Raw genomic sequence first — 19,855 nt, 5'->3', positions numbered from 1 at the left:
GTTACTCGTGCGGACTTCTTATGTTCCTGGCTGTACGGTCTCATGATTCTTTTCCTCCCTCAAATCCCGACGAAGGTGTCCTCCGGGCCGCTCTCTCGTTTCTCAGGTGATGTTCTCTGTATGCTCTGTCTGCTTGTCCCAGCAGCCATCGCGGAGAATCTCTGGTCCTGTCGTTGAGGGGTATAAAAGATATCATTCATGGCATATGTTGAGAAACAATCACCATGTTCGTCTTCGCTGGAGTCGTCGCGGCACTTATCATATCCAGCAGCCGGGCCGCAGAATGCACGGTCGAACGTAGCGATAATGGCATGGATGACTCGGCGTTTATCTTGAAAGCATTTGCGGACTGCGCAGAGGATTCGGTGATAACCTTCACCGAAGCTAATTACAGCGCGTATACCCCAATGTCTTTTACGGACTTGAGTGCGTATCACAGTAATAGTTCTTTCCCCCAACATTTATTTCTGACTATCTTGGCAAGGAAACGTTACGGTGCACCTGAACGGAAACCTCAATCTCCCCAATAATATCTCCCAAGTCCAACAAGCCATCAACACCACGAATAACCCACCGAGTGTACGCACGCGGCTTTATCAAAATTCGCCGCTAACACCGTACCATCGCCCAGACTTATGCGACGCCATGGTTCTATTTCAGTGGGTCAGATGTACAACTTATCGGATCCGAGAGCGACGAATGGGGAAGATTCAATGGTTTTGGACAACAGTGGTGGGATATCGGAAACCGTGTATGGCCAAATTTCTCTCGATACCAAGGTGTTTCTGATGCGTTCTAACAGACACTCCGACCTCAGCTAGCGACGTTCAATGTTACCAATGGGCTTTTACGCGGTCTCAAGGTCATCAAGCCCGTAGCTTGGGGTTGGAATCTCCCTGGTCAAAATATACGTGTTGAGAATCACTTTGTGGATGCCAAGCCAGATAACGGTACTAGAGACGATACCACTGTAGGTCTCGAGGGTTCTCGCGTCGTTACTGCGTTTCTCAATACTTTTTGCAGAGCTTTCCTTTCAACACGTGGGTGATCTCGCTAGTATCTCACTAGCGATACTAAAGTGCACATGGAACCGGCTTATCCAGAGACGGTATTAATGTTTCAGGTCAGAATATAACCATTGATGGGTATGCGAAAGACTCTTTTATCTTAGATACTAAGCCATTAACTCCGCCTTTTCACTCGACAGCTATTACGGACATAATGGCGACGATTGTGTCTCGGTCGTTAATGGCGCGAGAGATGTCCTTGCACAAAATGGATTCTGCGGATTTTCGTCCCACGGATTATCTATTGGCTCACTAGGCAAAAATGGCGCCGTACAGACTGTAGAAAACGTCGTATTCAGGAATTGGACAATGGAGGGGGCGGTGTACGGTGCTCGCGTTAGTCCATCAGATTCCTTGATGATAACATCATCACTGACTGCCATCTCGTAGTTCAAAAGTTGGACTGGTGGCCGAGGATACGCAACGAACGTGACATGGGAAGACATTGCCCTCCAAGGTGTTTCAACGGGTATCTTGATCACACAGAAGTGAGGAAGACATCCTTCTTCTCCGTCGCCCCCTGATAGTGTCATGTATAGCTATTACGACCAAGATAAGGGCGCGCGGCCGGAGAATACCAACCAAACGAGTACGCAGATCTCAAACTTCACTTACAAAAATTTTACGGGCACGTTGGCTAAAAATTGGAGTACGTGTCTAATAATATTTCAAGTTATCTCCTGCGGCTGAGGATCCTGTCATAGCTGATGGCACCTGCATAAGTGATCCATGCTGGAATTACGTCGAAGGTGGCGACGCAACACAAGCTATCATATTCGATCTCTTCCCGGATACAGGTAAGCAAGTCACTCGAAAATTCTTTGTCATGTCCTTGTTCTTACCATCACCTCATGATTAGCACTGAACCTCAGCTTCTCGGGGATTAATGTCACCCCGAACGACACATCAAAGGAAACTACCGTCATATGCGACCCCGCCACGCTGGCCGAGGGAGAGCAGGATACGCTTGGATTTAATTGTACGGACGGGCCTCTGGTCACGACGACGATTGAACCTGCGGACGATTCGACAATGGGAGCCGGCGGTGTCAGCATGACTGGGGTGCTGCTGGTCGGAGTTGTGCTCCTTCTTGGCGTTTGAAAATTGCAAAAAGCGACGTTCTGGGCCCCGTTAGACCCTTTCGCACTAATCGTCACGTCTCTATAGTCCTCGTGTACATTGTATTGTTGAGTTGCATCTTAGCGAATAGGATAATTTTCGCCCTCGGGTCAATGCACCTCTTTATTACCACTGCTATTGCTAACGAAGATTTATCGATGGATTCTATTGGTGTTCTCCCGTCTAGGCTTACAGACATCTCATAGATAAGCATCTTGACGTGATGACGCTGCGAATTAAGGTCCATCATTGACAGTAGCAACTAAAAAGATAGAAGTGGAGCCTACCAATGCTACTACAACTTTCTGACTTGAAACCAGTAGCACATAACTGCGGAATTCGCTGTCCAAATTGTGGCCTAGCTTAAAGTCGTTCGGGTCTGGAAATGCAGTTTCCAAAACAGGTCTGCGATCTTACCTAAGCATCAAATTTTGCGCTTTGACCTCACTGCCAAGGATTTCACATCCATTGCTTCAGCAGCTTTGTTAATATTGCAGCCCTTCATCTTTAAGGAACTGTGGTACTATTCAATCTTGTTATATTTTCCTTGCTTTTAAAGCCTCGTGAAAGACTACTTCGTTATGCTATTGATGACTCACTGAATTCCCCCAGGCTTGGTGATCCATTTGGGGCTCCAGCTTTTCAACCATCAGTCGGTGGCATGGCTACAGTGTACCTGTAGTCTCTACTCCGGTTTCAAGTTGGCAGCCTTTGAAATCTGGCCACGAGGAGCACGCTCAACCTGGACCGCTGGTGCGAGCCCAGGGATACCAGCACCAGACCTGTTTTGCGGACGAGTCATTCTAAAGCGAGCTGACTTACTGCATGAATATGCCGCTAGGCAAAATCCTTGGTAGCTTTACCAAAAAGTGGCGTGCCATTCATTAAGTGCCATCTGCTTCACCTTCAAAAGGTCCAGCCCCGCGCAAGGCTCTAGGTTTAGCGTTTGATCTATAGCTCGTCTGCTCGTCTTTCACTTAAAAAAGCCTTTCAGGATCATAAATACTCCAAAACCAGCTGCAGCAATGCGTTTAGTCTGCTTGGTATCCCTTCTCGCTACGGCTGCCGCTTCCACTATCAAGCACGCAAAAATCAGGACCCGAGCTATCGATGATTATGGCAATATTCCTACTACTTGTGCGTATCCACCACTACCAATTCATGTGATTCTCCCGTTCACATTCAAAAGCGGACTACGTACCTCCCGGTGGCTTTCCAGACACGACTTGGTCAGACCCTTCGGATTGGGGTAAGTCCGTGCTCAGATAAGCAGCGAACTGATAATTTATTTAATACCTCCTGCAGTCGAAATTGATGTCACAAAAAACAGTCTGCCTGTGGATTACGACAGCATCGACGCTTCTGTAGCTATCGCGGACATTTTAGATACCGTATCTACTTCATCAAGGCGCGTGTTAGTCTTCCCGGCAGGAACCTATTATTTCAACAGTACGCTGAAAATTGTACGTCTTATGTTTCCGACCAATCGCACCCAATCTCACTTCTTCATCAGCGATCTTCCGATGTTATCCTTCGTGTAGGGCTTCCATAACTCTTACATGTTTTTAGTAACTCGTAGTCGATGCTTTAGGGCGCCGGTCTTTCAAAAACAACGTTCCTTATCACCGCCAATGGAAGTGCTAATGCCGAAATCCGTTTCGATGGAAGTTGGACTGCAGAAGGAAGGCCAGTGGATGGTTCTGTTTCTCCAGGCGCTACCTCTGTCAATGTCAGCGACGCTAGTGACATTGAGGTTGGTCAGATGGTGCAGCTCTATCTCAACGCAGGGCGTCAGGCGTGGGGTACTTTCATCGAATCGCAATTATTGCTCGTGAAGTCTGTTTCGGGGAATAGGCTGACCTTTGATTTCCCGGTTGATTTGACGTATTCAGAAAAGAAGGAGCCATACATTAGGCCGATAGATGCTTTGTTCAACGTTGGAGGTCTGCACAGTACTCACTGTCCCTCTGCAGAGTCATTCATTCTGACAAATGGTTTTCATAGTCGAAGGAGTCCGCATTGAGCGCGTCAATGAACCGGCGGCGCAGGATGTGAGCAATGTCGCTTTTAGAATGGCGTCAAACGTCTTCGACACCGACAATCACTCCATCAACAGCGGACGTAGTCACGCCGATATTGCGCTCGTCCTCGGTATGGTCGTTGAGCGTAACTATGCTCATGGTTTCTACATCAATAAAGGTGGATATGGCTATGGGTTCAATGTCCACCTGTCTACAGGCGTCCGTGTAACGGACAACAAGGTCGGAACAAATTTTTTACAATATTTGGACATTCTTCAGGTTTTTTTTACCGTCAGACCTGGGATCTACGCCACCACATACTTTTGCAACAAGGAGCGAACCATAATGTCATCTCTTACAATGCCATCGGTAATCTATGGTTGCCCGTCCATTTGATACCCGTCCTCATTAATTTCAGAGGAGCCTTGGCAGTCCTACAACGACATGGCATTCCATGCCTCGTGTTTGTTCTAATTTTATATCGTCCCGAATATCCGCTGACATGCCGTGCTGTGTTCAGATGCATACTTCAATTTGATCGAGGTTAGTCCGCTTGTCCAGATTACTCGGAAGGCTCTACTCTAACGCGTCCCAGGGAAATACTTTCTACGAGGACTGTGCAGACAATTCGTACGTAATTTGGGTCTTGAACAAAATGTACGCGTGCTCAAGAACGGCGTAGGCATGATAACGCTGATCAAGGTAAACCATTCATCACCTCACTCTCCGGCCACCAAGAGTAAATTGAATGCAGTTGATCTCCACGCCACGGGTCCTGGGAACGTCTGACTTCGCAACAAAGTGCAAAATTGCATATTCTCCGCAAACAACGAGACGCAAAAACAGACAGCTGTCGGTAACGTTATTTACGACAAAATGATCTCTGTTGGAGAATCGCACTTCACCGGAGCCAATTACCTTGCAGGAGATACTCAATGGGGGAATCTGTCATCGAGCACTGTGATCCCGGCAAGTCTGTACAGCGCTGAGACGCCCTCGTTCTTCGGATCTTCGGCTTATCCGCCCTTTCGTGGGATGTTTTTTCTCCTCTCTTCTATCACCAGTTTGATATTCAAGGATGAAACCTAGGCTTCCAGGTGGACGACTGGGGACGGTCGAACACGATTCCTGCCGGTAACCGAACAAGACCAAGCTGATCTGATGGTTCGAAGTAGTAGCTGTATCAAGTACTGAGTAATAGCCGACTATGTCGAATTCGGACAATTGAAATAGAAGGCAGTAAATGGAAAACTAGGGTTGGGCACGTGCGCAGGTGGGTACGCGTGTCGCTGCAAGACTTCTTTCAGGATGATTATCCGTCGAAGGCCTCATCAAGTTCTTTTACTCACGGCCCAAGATGCTTTCCCGCCATCTCTATGTCGTACCTGAACAAACATCATCCGACTTACCATCTCGGTCCTACCCTGGTTCCTCAAGGCTGGCAATACGCCCCTCACGTTTGAAAAACAAATCCTCCAGTCACTTCGGAAGTTCGCGAGGGCTATCTCCTAGCCCATCAACATCTGTAGCTCGTGTTTCGTCTGGTTCGTCGGAACCGATACATTCATCACTGACGGTGTCTGCTGTATCTTCTGCGGAGCCAGAGGAAGGGGTCGCTAGTAAGAACAGGACCAAACCTTGGAGTGGCTCTTATCCGAAAATGCAGAATTCTCCTCTCTTATCCCACGACAAAGATGCAAAGGATGCTCCGAGTGCGGTCATGCACTGGAGCCGCGCCCCAGTATACGGAACGCTCCCTCCGAAGATGCGAAGGCCTTCTGTGACCCTGTTAGATAATGTTGCATGGGTTTTTGGTGGCTACTATATGGGTGCTGGAACAAGCGATATATACTGTTTCGATACCGGTATGACGTTCACTGCCATACTTGTGCCTTGTCGGTTCAGTCGATCTGACCTTCTGTAGATGCAATGCACTGGTCACGACCCAATACAACTGGTAACCCTCCTCCGCCTCTGGGCGGGCATACCGCCACTCCGGTCGGTCGAAAGCTCGTCATATTTGGGGGTGGTAACGACGAAACGTGTTTCAATTATGTGTATGTCTTTGACACGACGCTACGTGAGTGGTCGCGTCCAATTGTCACGGGTCGTGAACCCTCCCCACGACGGGCTCATTCCGCTGTGTTGTACGATCAGAAGATTTGGATATTTGGCGGAGGAACCGGAGTTGGTGCACTTGACGATCTATGGACCCTGGACGTATCGGACATGAATAGCATGCGATGGGAACTGATAACAACAGATAGCTCCCAAGAAAAAGAAGAACCCTGTGCGAGGGGTTATCATACCGCTAACTTGGCGGGGAAGTATATGATTATTATTGGCGGGAAGTCCCAGTCGAGGACTTGTTTGTGGGATATATGGTTCTTTAGCTTTGGTACGTGGTTTTTCTGCGTCCGAGGATCGTTCGGTATCCATGAGTGTCGTTTTTAGTAAATCTGAAATGGCATGCCGCCGACATTTTGAAGAGGAATCTACATGTCCGTTTCGCACACACGTCCACGCTGGTTGGATCCTATCTTTTCATACAAGGCGGCCATGACGGGAACGACCACACCTCCGAATTGCTCACTTTCAATCTACGTGTGTTTCATTTATCACTTCCAACGCTACACAAAAGTCATTTGTATTTTTAGACGAAATGCGGTATGAGAAACGACTGGTGTGTGGAACTCCGCCAAGTCAGCGGGGATATCATGCAGCTGTTCTTGATGAAAGCCGGCTATTTGTCTTTGGAGGACACGACTCCGAGACTGGCTTTTGTGACGTGCATATTCTTGATTTGGCTGGTTTGGCTTATCTCCCACAAGTTACCGGGTTTGAGGTAGATTTATAGGCTTTTTTCGGAGGAACATCGGGGGTGATATGTTCGATGTACTTCACCTGGACATTGTATGTGATACGCAAATTTGTATTCTGTAATTTGCTTAACTGTAAACAACGCCGTCAACGAAGGGATTGAAGGTGTCGACAGCACTTGTCTGAACTGAAATGAAGTCAGAGCCTAGGTTGCCATCAAGCTTCGCACATTTTGGACCTCAAGTTCGGAGATCAAAAGGGTAGTAGTAAGGATGAACCGGAGCTGGGAAGATTCGAGTCCCGTCTTCGATTTGCCTTTTCTTGAGCATAGGCTTCCGAACGGAATAGCCTGCTTGAGCTTCCAATTGGAACCCGTTGATTTTTGGGGATGAAGGTGACTTGTAAAAGGGACTCAAATAAAATATAGCCAGGGTGCTGTTCGAATGCCGGGCATATCGAATGGACTTCGGATCCTTTCCGACGTCCCGGACGGTAGGCTGGTGAAATGGCTGGATGACATACGTACCACAGCACAAGTACTTACTTACTCGATGGTATTAAGTGTTGAGCCACACGAAATTTAAGGGATCGAAGTCGACGATGCCTGACACTTTCCGTTGGTTTTTCGCATCGTGACTTATGATGGCACGGAAACCGGACCCAGTCAGGGCTTCAGGAAGACTGTATTCGGGACGGAGGAAGACCACTTTAAAAAATTCGGAGATAAGATAATGGGAAGCATACACGTGGAAATAAGGGTCCATCAACTTTGCAGGACCCCGATCACCTTGTTCGTTCATTACGCTGAATTTCAGATATTCAAGGACCGATTTGTCTTGTCGAAAAACATGCATCTATGATCTATCAACATCCCTCACCGAATAAAAAGAGTACTTCAGAGCGAAACATGGATACAGCTCTCCCAGATCCAGATGGCCCCTTCGTTTATCAGTTTTTCTCCTACGAGCCTTCAGGCTAAGCGCTGTGAGCCAGAAGGAAAGAAACTCCCGGTTTTCAGCCCCTTTCCCTACTCCATCTCCGAAATTCGAGCAGCCATTCCCCCCGAGTTCTTCGTCTTCTCAACTTCACGTGCGCTACTAACTCTCGCACGCGACCTCATCACCGCTGCTTTTTTCTTCTATCTCGCACTGCACATACCTTCTCTCCACTTACCGGCACCGCTCGATATATATTCCCCCCTTATACGCGCCGCTGCTTGGCTCGGGTACTGGTGGTTCCAGGGCCTTGTTCTAACCGGATTATGGGTTATTGGTCACGAATGTGGCCATGGCGCGTTTAGTCTGTACCCGTGGCTTAACGACCTGCTGGGATATACGCTACACACGTTGCTATGGACGCCTTATTTCAGTTGGAAGATTAGCCATCATAGGCACCATATGAACCATGCCAGTATGGAGCGCGATGAGGTCTACGTTCCGAAGACACGGTCAGTTCTTGGGATACCGTCGAAGGAGCAGGAGAAGGAACACGGTATAGATTGGGATGATTACTTTGGTGATACGCCCATTTGGACTTTGATGATGCTCATCCGGCAGCAAGTACTTGCGTTTCCAGCTTATCTCCGTACGTTTCCCGAGGCTAAGTTTCTGACTATCATCTCACTTCTTACTTAGTGACAAACGTATCTGGGCAGCCAGACTATCCCGCGTATACAAACCATTTTTTACCGTCCTCTATCCTGTTCACACCCGAACAGCGCAATGCAGTTATTCTATCAAACATCGGCATTGGGAGCATGATCGTCGCTGTCTGCGCTGCCGTTAGGTGGTGGGGATGGTGGAACGTCGTGGCGTTATACGGAATTCCTTGGCTCGAAGTCACCCACTGGTGTACGTCTTGTTTCCTCCACGTTTTTCCGCTTGACCTATCTCATAGTTTCCTAGTCATCATGATAACATACTTGCACCATACTGATCCCGTCCTCCCGCACTATCGTGCTGCGCAGTGGACCTTTGCGCGCGGTGCGGCAGCCACTGTCGACAGACCATTCCTCGGCTGGATGGGTCGATGGTTCTTACATGATGTGGCACATTATCATGTTGTGCATCACGTACGTCCTCCTATCATTAAGTGTTCATTTGGATGCTCAGAAGCTTTCAGTTCTTTCCGAAAATGCCCTACTACCATACCGCTGCGGCGACTCAACATCTCAAAGCATTTTTAGGCGAGCACTATTGCTGGTCAGATGAACCGATCTGGGAGGCGCTTTGGAATAGCTACAATAAGTGTCAATTTGTGGAGGATGAAGGTCAGCTGAATGCGAGTCAACGATTGACCAGTACTAATTTGATGTAGGTGATGTTCTGTTCTACCGGGACAAGAAGGGGAATGCGGTCGTTAGGGCCTTGGACGAGGAGTAAGATGAACGGCTTGGAGGGAACAACTTAGTATTTGGATTCTACTTTACATATTCATGCTTTTTCTTGGATACATTACATAGTTATATAATGTCTAGACGAAACAAACGCGCGTTTTGCGTCATTCTCGAAGAAATGCCATGATGCAATGCTCATTTCGGAAGCTTTTAATTTTTGACCAACACATGCCTCCTGGCTGATTTACTCTACATAATGCATTGCGACCTAGTGGTAAGTGCACACATTCCTCGCTGGCGGCGTTTTGCCACTGACATCGCGTGGAATCACTCATCTCATCAATCTTGACTTGCCTTCTGTAAAGTCCCAACGTTACGCTTACCCGGGGTACATACTGGTGGCGCTCGTCGTCAAACATAAGCAGTCATTTCTCGACGATGTAACGTCAAAGCGGAACAGGTCATCTATGGGTCCAGATTGCCCGAGTATGCACTAAGCTAGCTCCAAGTACCATTAAGTAGTACCATTACTGGCGAAGTTTAGACTACTAAGTCAAGTTTCGAGCACGTCTATCTGAAGATTCGCACCTGCCAAACCAGCATAGAATCCACATTCCCACCCTCGAATCCTCTCTGTCACAGCGGAAGCAAATCAAGCGTAAAATGGCATCTGGTCCCCGTCTGCCAGATGGGATTCAATAAACGATGATCTCCCAATATGGCGGGAAGCGGGGATCACTAAAAAGCTTGTACGACTGGAGTGCCAAACATCGAGAAAGCAGTGGCAGAGGTCTAACTTACTGCCGCAACCCGATAACCATCGTAACCGTCTAATCGGGAATCATTGATGAGCCCTGTAACGGAATAAGCGTAGAGTGGATGGGCTGCTGCGTGGAGCTTGAGCTCCAGCGGCGTAGATTAAATGGGACGAGAGATAATATTGGCACCTAATAAATGTAAATGCTCCCGAAATCTATAGTATGGACAGACTTCCTTGCACTACTTTCGCGGGCTTCACACTAGGCCTAAATATATATCCATGAGTTGGTAACAGAGACGACCTTGCGGATGTATAAACTTGAATTAGTCCCAAGTATGTTCAAGGTCAGTAATTAAGTTCCCGTATTTGATCCAGTAGGTCTGATAAAGAGAGCAATCTACGAGCCGAACGAAAGTCACACGACAGAAGCGTTGCAAGAATAGATATCTAGCTGCAATAACGGGAAGGCGTACAGAGCGAGTTAGGCTTTGTGCCAATCTTCCTGAGAAGACGGCTAACATAGGAGTCCCAAACGCTAGTTGTCGTAGCCCTTGTGTGAATCACTGTACCACCTAACAGTTTTGAGCTCGGGTAATAGTGTACCTACAAGAATTCAGACTTGATTATGAGTCTTGGACAACGATCGATGATCATGAGAGATTCAGAGATACGACCAGCAATCAGGTGCTGAAGGTCAGTGAGACGAGATCATCAGGGCCTAACGCCAACTGAAAAAGGAGAAATTTCACATTGGCAAAGTAAAAGGAAGAATGCGACGAGCTTTAACGAGGAAATCGGAATACTCTCGCGCATATCTTCCACTTCTTAGAGGGAACATCCAGCATTTAATTAACTTGCTATGTGGAGTTACACGTTGAGTTTGCCACGTGAGGCTCATAGCAAATTTCAAAGCGGTCTCCAGTTTGCTGTGGTAGCAGAAGATCCAGGCCTCTGGGAGCGCAGCTGCAAATTGCCTTTTTGTGTGGATCTCTGCGGCGATTCGGTTCAATGCAGGTAGGCTATCATGAACCTCCGAATCGTAAGCTTCATGGTAAACCACTGTGATGGCGCGGCAGCGCTGAAGCGGCGTCAAACTGCTGATATTATTAGACACACGATTGGAACAAAGTGCTGAATCATACTGTATAGAACTCTCGGAGGCTTTGGCACATTACACGCACTGATTTTGTGCAAATGTTAACATTCATCAGAAAATGACTTTAGATTCTCCCGAGATCTATATTCGGCACGCGTGGGCTCTAATTATTATACTTTAAGTTGCTGCAAGAGCACTCCAAGCGATTTGATGATCAAACCAGTTGACGTTACCACAGTATAACATTTGTTTTCCTATATTGAGCAGACCCGCCTGATAGGTGTGGTCCTTCTAGCGCCCATACTGAATACGGCTTTACTAATTGTTTATGCAATCATGACAGCTCCTGATGCCAAAAAAAGGACAAATACCGTGATGGAACATCATGAGACTAAAGAGTGGCTTTTAAAGATACATTGGGTTGCAATGGGAGCGATGGGGGAGGGCTCGAGCAAGCCCAAGTTGTCTGGACTCTGGAAAGTCGCATCGTCCGGGTGTGAAAAAGTTGACGCATTTTTAATGACTAAGCACCTGAGGCTGTGGCGTGGCAGTGCACCAAGTTGACCGTCAATTTATCGGATCGTTTGAGTCAAGTTTACGAGACTGTCCAAGTCCACCATCATGTTTCGATTATTGAGCTTCTTTCATTATAGAGTCCTTTGATAATCCCGCTGGTATATTTCATCGCAGGCTCAATGTGCAGGCACAATGGAGTATCCTTTTTTCCATCAACGGTGCCACGGCACTGATCATGATTTCGATAGATTTTTGTGCGAATACATTCGCACAGAGCCCGCCAGACATTGAAACAGTTGTGCGCGTGTGAAGCTGGGGTTGATTTATGTGCCTGCGCATGCCATCTGTGAGGCTGATAGTACCTCCCAATGGGCATTGGATAGGCGTCCTCCGAACCGCATGGAACACACATGTGATGCATTTCTATGTCACTTATGCTTAGCATTGGACATGTGTATTGCGTTCATATCTGGATGCCACTCTTTTGACGGCTTGGGACCATTTGGGCATACAAGGCCGCTCCTAGCATCCATCCGGTCACAGTACCTTATGCACTGGGCTGTTGTCTACTATTTTCATTCCTTCGATGTCATTCATTTCCACAATCATCATCACCCATGAGGTCTTGTATACAGGACGCGTCTGAGGATGGAATATGCACTGAGAAGGATAAATGCTAGTACCCTGAAGTTCTGGACAGTCCGACGCACCAAGGCGCGGTCACGTGAAAACATGAATCTCTCCATGTTCAACACGTACTTTGGGTTGTTCCTGATCTTCACCCCTCCTTCTTTCCTGCATTTTCTTCTTGAGATCGTGTTCCGATCGGTGGTTGCGTAGTTGATTGTTGGACTTCCAGTTACAATTGGTACCTTACCGAGCCCGAAGCCGAGTGTTAATGTGTTAATTATGCGTCATCGACTTCAATTCGAGAGTGCAATATTAATGGGCATGATCTGTCGAAAGTTTGGATCAACGACTAGGGTGTGCCGCTCGAAAGGTGAGATAGCTTTCATCGGGGCGCGTCCTGAAGTACAAGATATAGCGAACTCCGAAAAGTGGTCGTGCGAGTGATCCGTTGACGTTGCCTCATCCGTGCACGCCCGATTAAAGGCAAACTCGAGGATACCCAATGGCGTAGCAATGTCCATCAATGAAAAAATGACATTAAGCAGAGTCGTGTTGTAGCGAATAGAACAGAAACGGAAGAACCGTGCACTTTTCTCTTGTGCATTATCGTGGTGCGGATCCCGGACGCGACTTCCCACTCACTATCGCGTATTCGCGACGGTAGGTGGCTTGTAGGTTACTTGAGATCGTTGTCAGGGAGATGGTCGGACCTGACGGGCTGGCGGAGGCCAGACTGCCAAGTGTCAGGCTTGCATCGTTACACAGGAGATTCGAGGGTGATATACTTACACGGGTACCGATGAGTGAAGAGGAAGCTGGATCGCGCGCCACCGATGATCATGCGACCAAAAGGTTCTGGGGACTATCATACTCCCGCCAGCAGAAAATTTAGAAAAATAATGAGAAAACACTACGGTGCTGAATTGAAATTGTACTTAGCAAAAAAAAAACCACCGAGCATGAGAGCAGGGTCAGGGGACGACTGAAAAAAAAATCGACCCACGAGTGATTCCGGTTTCCAATGGTATGATGGTTGATTCGTAAAAGTAGGCAAACGTGGCGGCCCTGAATTACCACAGAAGGAGGACACGAGGCGGAAACAAATGACGCCGGATTTCATCTGTTGAGATCAAAGAAAAGTGCCGCGGAGGTGTCCGGGGTACTCCGCGACGTTCGGTCTGCTATACTGAGCACTTGTGTAATTGATGCCAATCTTTGCTTCTGCCAAATCTATTTGACATCTCATGAATAAATACAACTCAGAATGCGCTTTCTTTTCTCTCGCAAACCGGGTCCTTTCCTTTCCCCCCCTGGGCATCAGCTAGAAACTCGTCATGTTGTCCACCTTTCTTATCGATGGGCCGGAATATGCTCGCCGCGTCAATGCTCCCTTCGTACCACCTAACATTACCCTTGCTGAACTCCATGCTGCCCTTCCCCCCCACGTTTTCAAAAAGTCCACCGCGAGGGGTCTTTCCTACGTTGCCCGTGACGTTGCCTGCGCTTGGATCCTTTACCGTCTTTCTTCGTTTATTCCATTCGCCCCCGCCGTGTTGAGGTTTCCACTTTGGGTTGCCTACTGGTGGTGCCAAGGTATAGTTCTTGCTGGTTGGTGGTGCCTCGCACACGAAGCTGGTCATGGGACGATCTCCGAGTACTCTTGGGTCAACCATGCCGTGGGCTTTACATTGCATACTGCAATTCTTGCGCCGTATTATGCGTGGAGGGAGAGCCATCGGAGTCACCATAGGGCGCCCATGAGTGTGGAGAGGGACGAAAATTATGTTCCGAAGTCCAGGAGCGAGTACGGACTCTGGCCCCAATCCCAGGACGATCGTAGTGGAGCGCCCGGTCTTTTGGTTGATGGCGAACGGAAATCCGGCCTTGACCCTCACGAAGTTTTCGAAGATGCTCCAATCTATGTCCTTTCGAGGATGTTGATCATGCAACTCATTGGATGGCAAATTTACCTGTTCACCAATGAGATGGGAAATCCGAGTTATCCCAAGGGAACGAATGTGAGTTCTAATCGCTGTTATCCGATATCTTCCTTTCTCATGTCTCGATAATCCAGCATTTCAGTCCCTCTTCGCCTCTTTTCAAGCCCCGGCACCGGCGAAAAATCATTGCTTCTAATGTTGGCCTCTGCGTTACTATTCTTCTTCTTACTCTATGGGCTCGCGAGATAGGGTTTTCGCAGTTTGTCAAAGTATACGCAGTACCATATCTGGTCCGTCATGACTTTTGTCGTTTAACCTTGGATCGTCTGATCGTGTTCTCTTAGCTTGCCAATCACTGGATCGTTATGTTGACGTACCTCCATCATTCCGACCCGACGATACCATACTATCGTTCTGCGGCATGGAGTTATGTCCGTGGTGCGGCATCTACTGTTGACAGACCCCTTCTGGGATGGGTTGGCAGAGTTTTCTTCCATAACGTTAGCCACGATCATGTGAGCTCACTATCCTCCCGTGTTTCATTTTTTTTCTCACTGACTCTATCTAGGTTGCCCATCACCTCTTCTCTTACATTCCGTTCTATAATCAACCCGAGGTCACGAAGCGTATCCGAGTTCTTCTTGGCGAAAACTATAATTATGATTCAACGGTACGGCTCAAGTGGGTTTTTTTACCACTCTTTTTACTCATCCTTTCGGATCAGAATACCTTCCGGGCGTTATATCGCACATTCACACAGTGCTGCTTCATCGAAGATGAAGGCGAGATAGTCTTCTATAAGAACCGAGACGGGAAGGCGGCACGTCGCGTACTTGTCGACGGGGAAATGAAAGTCGGACAGACCCCCACGAAGATAGTTATGTAGGTTCGGAACGACATACTTATTTAGTAATTCCTTGGATAATATCGGCTTTATGTATAACTATAATACTTGTAGGTTCTGTAGTCTTCTCGGCCAAGATGCTGTCGGGTAATCGGTTACTTAGTTATGATGACACTAGTTTCGCGTAGTAAAGTGGAGTATATTTTCACCAATATATCATCGTGCTATTATGATCAAGCGTTGGGGGACCTGAACTAGAAGTATCATGAGCCTACTACCGAGCGGTGTGGAAACAGGGCCTGCTGGGAACGTCCAGGCTCAGATGTAGTCTAAGTTGGTCTCTAGAGGTCGCACCGAAAACTCCCCAGTTATTCGTACCACGATCTGTTACCCTGATCCTTCATACCGGAACAACATTAAGCGAGGTGGGTTCTTGCGAGAGATGTACTTACTAACGTTTTTTTAACCGTTGAGCATCGACGCCTTCGTTATGACGCAAATATCCACAAGGTTCTTGATTGAGTATGGATGCACGAAGAGCGATAAAGAAGTTCTAATAACTCCGAGAGACGGCTTTGACATCCTAAGGTGTGAAATCGTGGGATCCAAGTGACCATAGAAGGCGTTTCCCGCTGCGTTCATGCCAGGACATCCGGCAAGGCCGACTTCGGAGAAGTACCGTGTTTTAACTCGGAATGACGGAAGAACGACCATGATGAATTGGAGTGACATCAAACGTGTACAGGACAAGTTAGGCCACCAAGAACCAGACAGCTGGGATACGGTACGACTGATTTACTATGTCCAAGGCCCCCACTGAGGGTAGAGTCGTTCTGTATAAACGAATGACACTGGTGCAGCTGTGAGCCATGACGTCACGGATAGAGAACAACTTACATAGGACCGCAGACTAGATGTACGCTGACTCAGTGTTAAAAACTACTAACCAGGTCGCTCAAAAAAATCAACAATGACGTCTTACAATCTAATCAAAGAATCTAGACGGCTAATTCAATCGGTAAATCATGCTATAATAGTATTGTAATACCGTCCATCATTGGATACACCATGGGTGAACGAGGTTATGCAAGGATCCGTTCGAGTCGACCCAATCTAGCGGTAAATACTATCAACTCAGCTGAGCCTGTATGAAACACAAGGAAATGAACACACAACGCCACAGCGAAAAGAGAAGGTCTTGCAATAACGTTGGCCATGAGGCAAACCACAACACAACGTCCGCTTGGGTAGGCACGTAGAGACCCACCCTGGAGAAACTATTGCATAGATCAAACCGAATAAAGAAGGGTGATGAGGATGAGGCCAGAGGACTCTTGGGCGATAGAGAGGCGTGCTTGCGACCCTGGAATACGCGGGCGTCTCCGTGACGCTCAGGCCCCGATATTAAAAGTTTTGCTTGCAGAGGTTCAATTTGTTGTTCGTGAGCTTCAGAGTCCAGGCCAGACGTGACATGATTCTTTGAGATCATGATGAACGGGAGAATATCGACGGAATCCGAACATGCATTAGAGCTTTGACAGTCCTGTAGTGGCTTCGTTCCACAATTGCTGTCGCGACAAATTCAAGCATGGTCAATATTGCTACCCTACCCAACAGAGCTTACGGCGGCCAAAGAAGTCGCAGAGCGTGGGCAGGACACTGCGAATTGAGATAGACATGAGCGCTTTTCGAGCTCTTCATTTGGAGACGTCAGGGTTGTCAATGTCATTTGGAAGCAACGGTAAATCCGCAAGGAGGAATATGAGCTTAAGCCTGCCCTCATGTAGATCCCAACTCTCAGAAGCGCGAGGACGAAACCATGAATCGAACATATCGTCGAGGTATCAGGGGGAGGGACTGAACATTAAAATCGCGCCACACGGGTGGGAGTAAGTCTTGGCAATTCTAGAGACCGCAGTCCGTCATTTCCATCCGGACATAGACACTAGAGATACCATTGGGCAAGAACCACTTCCGAGGAGGAAAGGATGCAGGACTTCTAAGAGCTGCCCACCGGCGCTCACCATCGTGGGGCGTTATTCACAGACACAGGGACAGAGACCAATCGTAGACGAATGGATTTTTCTTACTACGCTGGTCCTCCATGTTTCAAGAGGAAGGCGTACTATGAGCGGGAACTGAGACTTGGGATCATGAGGCTTCGTATCGTACCACAAAGAACCACATAAAGAGGATACCTGGCTCCCTGTGGCCCTACCTCCACTCTAAGCAAGATTGAAACGCATCTATCTACGGATTTACGCCTTCGACGGTAAGACCGGGTGCTGACTGGGAAATCCGTGTCAATCGTCGCCTTGAGGCGCTCTCAGGACCTCAGGCCTCACCGGTAGAAAGATGATCAAGAGAACAAGACTGTAAAACAAATTCTTGGCGCTCCAGTCTGCCGCAGTGTCAAAATTGGATGGTTATGAGCTTCGTGCTGGTCGTCGGAATTGCCGGAAAGCGAGTCCCGGATGATCGGACCGGTCACCGGCCATCAAGCTAAGAATGTACTTTACTTCAAGATTGGTTTTTCTTACTTTTTTTTTCTCAGCATCAGCATTATTGGGTACGTGGAGCTCGTGGCCCGAATGCTAGTAATCCGATTCTCGCATGAAGCGGATCCGGGGACTAAGCGGCGGTGAACAGTTTTTGTGCATCTCAGATATTAAAAAATTCATGTAGCCTGCCTTGGATACGAGGGGGAAAACTAAGCGGCATCAGATTCACTACTGGGTCTTGTGCTGTAATTTCTGTAGGTTCCTCGATTTTTCTTTTACTAGTACAGGCAGACTATGCTTCAGTGAGGTTGTAATGTTTCATGGCACAGCGATGACGCACGGATCTCTCTGCCTGTTCTTGATTCTTCCAAAATTAACCGGTATTTGAAAATCATAGGGCAGCGCACTCTCGGTGCCTCCTTTAGTCTATGTTGGACCATATCTGGGGCTCTCTAAAGTCGTTAATCTCCGTCGTCGTGCATTTCTGACTTGAGTATCCGGGTATTCGGGCCGTCAACGATGTGGCCACACAAGCGCATACATGGCTGCACGTGCCAAGAATTTGTCCTCTTGCTTCCTACACCCAAGGCTAAATTGTATCACTACGTTCGTGACGGGCACCCGTCTGCAAACTTCTAAATACCTAGGACATGGCCACTGATACGGCAGACCAGGACATTTGATCAAGAACATATTTGACTTTTAGCGAGCCGGATGTAGTCAGGCGACCCAACTGGACGCGGTATTGCAGGCGTGTCTGGATACTATATCTCGTTGAGGTAAAGGCAAATCTCATTTAAAGTCTAACTCTTAATAAATTTTATACAGTATGAATCATATTAATCGATCGGAGAGGAGCAGAGAAGGAACTCTGTTGGACTCTGATCACCAAAGAAAACTCGTAAGTGCAGTACAGTTAAGTAGGAAAATTGACCGCTCTGTTTGTTTGTTTGTTTTTTCAATATTTTAGCCCGCAGTTATGTATACACTTACGCTGAGTAGCCCGGTGATAACGAATGTGATGCGCCGTATCGCTGCGTTCCGGTTTGTCTCATGCTAATGATACCCGACATCTTGTTCTTGTATCGCCCATGGATTGGTTAGCCTTTTTCGGTTTCTTTTTGTTGTCCTTGCCTGATGGAAGCACATTCATCAATGATCAGACGGACGATGCGTGCAATGCAAACGCCGCACTGTATGGGTTCAGGCACGCGGGCGCAATTGGTTTCTGACAGAAGCCTGACCTCAAACGCATTCCGCAGTGATGCCCTGTCTTCCTTCTAAGAAACAGAGGGCTTGAGCCCGTAGGTATAGTCCAAGTATCACCAGGGCAGGCCGCAGGCATGCCGTACTACCTCACATTCTTTCTGCTCATTGGTTTTACTTACTCGTGAACTATTAGCAAAACAAGTATGGGTTTGTGACAAATCTGTAATGTCCCTTCCAGTAGGTAAACTTCGCCTATCTCGGATCGCCAGGATCAGCACAATGTGCTTCGCTGATTCTCGGGTACGAGCCATTGGGTCTTGGATACAGTCGAGCCAGATCCGAAGATTTTTACTTGATGGAAACTCTATTGCTTTCGGGACCTTGAAATCTGGTTCAAAGCAGGGTGACTTGTCCTCCCGTCTTTCGTAGAAACCTACGAAAAAGGCTCAGGATGTTCTTTCTATGTGCTCATCTCCCTTGGCTTGCGGTCCGAATCGTTTTCGTTAATACCATTTCTGTGTTACTCCGATGCCTGCATTTTTTCTAGTCTCATCTAAACCTCCAGGTGGATCCCATCAACATCATGATGACCTATAAGCAATCTAAACGGTTTAGTGGTTCTCTTCTATCGCCTCTTTTCGTACCTTAACGGAAGACATGGCCTTGAAAGGCACAGAACTTTACTTGACTGCAGCCAACACTTCAAGATCAAGCCAAAATGTCAGTCCAACAGATGGTCGAAACACTAGATGTCGGCCTGTTGATGATACATCAACATGATGTAATAACGCATTCTTATACGGCGCGATTCAGGAATCACAACATTGCGAATATACTTCTAGGCCTTCCTGTCATCATGGATTCAACAGCCCTGCGCCTTTTCAGTGATGTACATCAGACTGACATTCAATAGTATCATGATACCCCCCGGGTACATATCATCTTCCTGCCCTCAGGGCCTGGAATAAACGCTCCTTCGATGTATAGTCCCTGGGCC

At 47.6% G+C, this 19,855-nt stretch overlaps 5 protein-coding genes across 5 annotated transcripts; all 5 read left to right on the top strand.

Annotated features, from left to right (window-relative positions):
- Positions 1 to 72: 72 nt before the first annotated feature.
- EV420DRAFT_1152461 (pectin lyase fold/virulence factor) lies at positions 73 to 2,194 on the top strand. Its single transcript, XM_060466104.1, has 11 exons — positions 73 to 426; positions 485 to 579; positions 632 to 751; positions 803 to 970; positions 1,024 to 1,040; positions 1,104 to 1,145; positions 1,208 to 1,403; positions 1,458 to 1,555; positions 1,607 to 1,716; positions 1,772 to 1,864; positions 1,927 to 2,194. The coding sequence occupies exons 1-11, from the start codon at positions 225 to 227 to the stop codon at positions 2,166 to 2,168; spliced, it is 1,383 nt and encodes a 460-aa protein (XP_060334521.1). The 5' UTR covers positions 73 to 224; the 3' UTR covers positions 2,169 to 2,194.
- A 1,017-nt stretch (positions 2,195 to 3,211) lies between these two features.
- EV420DRAFT_1639145 (pectin lyase fold/virulence factor) lies at positions 3,212 to 4,950 on the top strand (the record flags this gene model as incomplete). Its single annotated transcript, XM_060476930.1, has 11 exons — positions 3,212 to 3,323; positions 3,376 to 3,435; positions 3,492 to 3,649; positions 3,700 to 3,723; positions 3,778 to 4,138; positions 4,191 to 4,447; positions 4,504 to 4,576; positions 4,626 to 4,670; positions 4,728 to 4,750; positions 4,803 to 4,837; positions 4,890 to 4,950. The coding sequence occupies 11 exons, from the start codon at positions 3,212 to 3,214 to the stop codon at positions 4,948 to 4,950; spliced, it is 1,209 nt and encodes a 402-aa protein (XP_060334520.1).
- Positions 4,951 to 5,564: 614 nt separating this feature from the next.
- EV420DRAFT_1639144 (galactose oxidase) lies at positions 5,565 to 7,064 on the top strand (the record flags this gene model as incomplete). Its single annotated transcript, XM_060476929.1, has 4 exons — positions 5,565 to 6,072; positions 6,132 to 6,605; positions 6,662 to 6,811; positions 6,865 to 7,064. The coding sequence occupies 4 exons, from the start codon at positions 5,565 to 5,567 to the stop codon at positions 7,062 to 7,064; spliced, it is 1,332 nt and encodes a 443-aa protein (XP_060334519.1).
- A 743-nt stretch (positions 7,065 to 7,807) lies between these two features.
- On the top strand, positions 7,808 to 9,570 carry EV420DRAFT_1522526 (fatty acid desaturase-domain-containing protein). Its single transcript, XM_060472259.1, has 5 exons — positions 7,808 to 8,611; positions 8,662 to 8,877; positions 8,932 to 9,098; positions 9,149 to 9,296; positions 9,344 to 9,570. Exons 1-5 carry the CDS (start codon positions 7,960 to 7,962, stop codon positions 9,406 to 9,408), a joined length of 1,248 nt encoding a protein of 415 aa, XP_060334518.1. The 5' UTR covers positions 7,808 to 7,959; the 3' UTR covers positions 9,409 to 9,570.
- A 3,960-nt stretch (positions 9,571 to 13,530) lies between these two features.
- EV420DRAFT_1522512 (delta-12 fatty acid desaturase) lies at positions 13,531 to 15,385 on the top strand. Its single transcript, XM_060472258.1, has 5 exons — positions 13,531 to 14,382; positions 14,439 to 14,594; positions 14,649 to 14,819; positions 14,873 to 14,974; positions 15,029 to 15,385. The coding sequence occupies exons 1-5, from the start codon at positions 13,699 to 13,701 to the stop codon at positions 15,188 to 15,190; spliced, it is 1,275 nt and encodes a 424-aa protein (XP_060334517.1). The 5' UTR covers positions 13,531 to 13,698; the 3' UTR covers positions 15,191 to 15,385.
- Positions 15,386 to 19,855: the final 4,470 nt, after the last annotated feature.

The sequence above is a fragment of the Desarmillaria tabescens genome (assembly GCF_030435595.1).
Source record: "Desarmillaria tabescens strain CCBAS 213 chromosome Unknown EV420scaffold_8, whole genome shotgun sequence".
Classification (NCBI taxonomy): Eukaryota; Fungi; Basidiomycota; class Agaricomycetes; order Agaricales; family Physalacriaceae; genus Desarmillaria; species Desarmillaria tabescens.
Note: the sequence above shows the minus strand (reverse complement) of the source record. Positions and strands in the feature narration are given on the sequence as shown.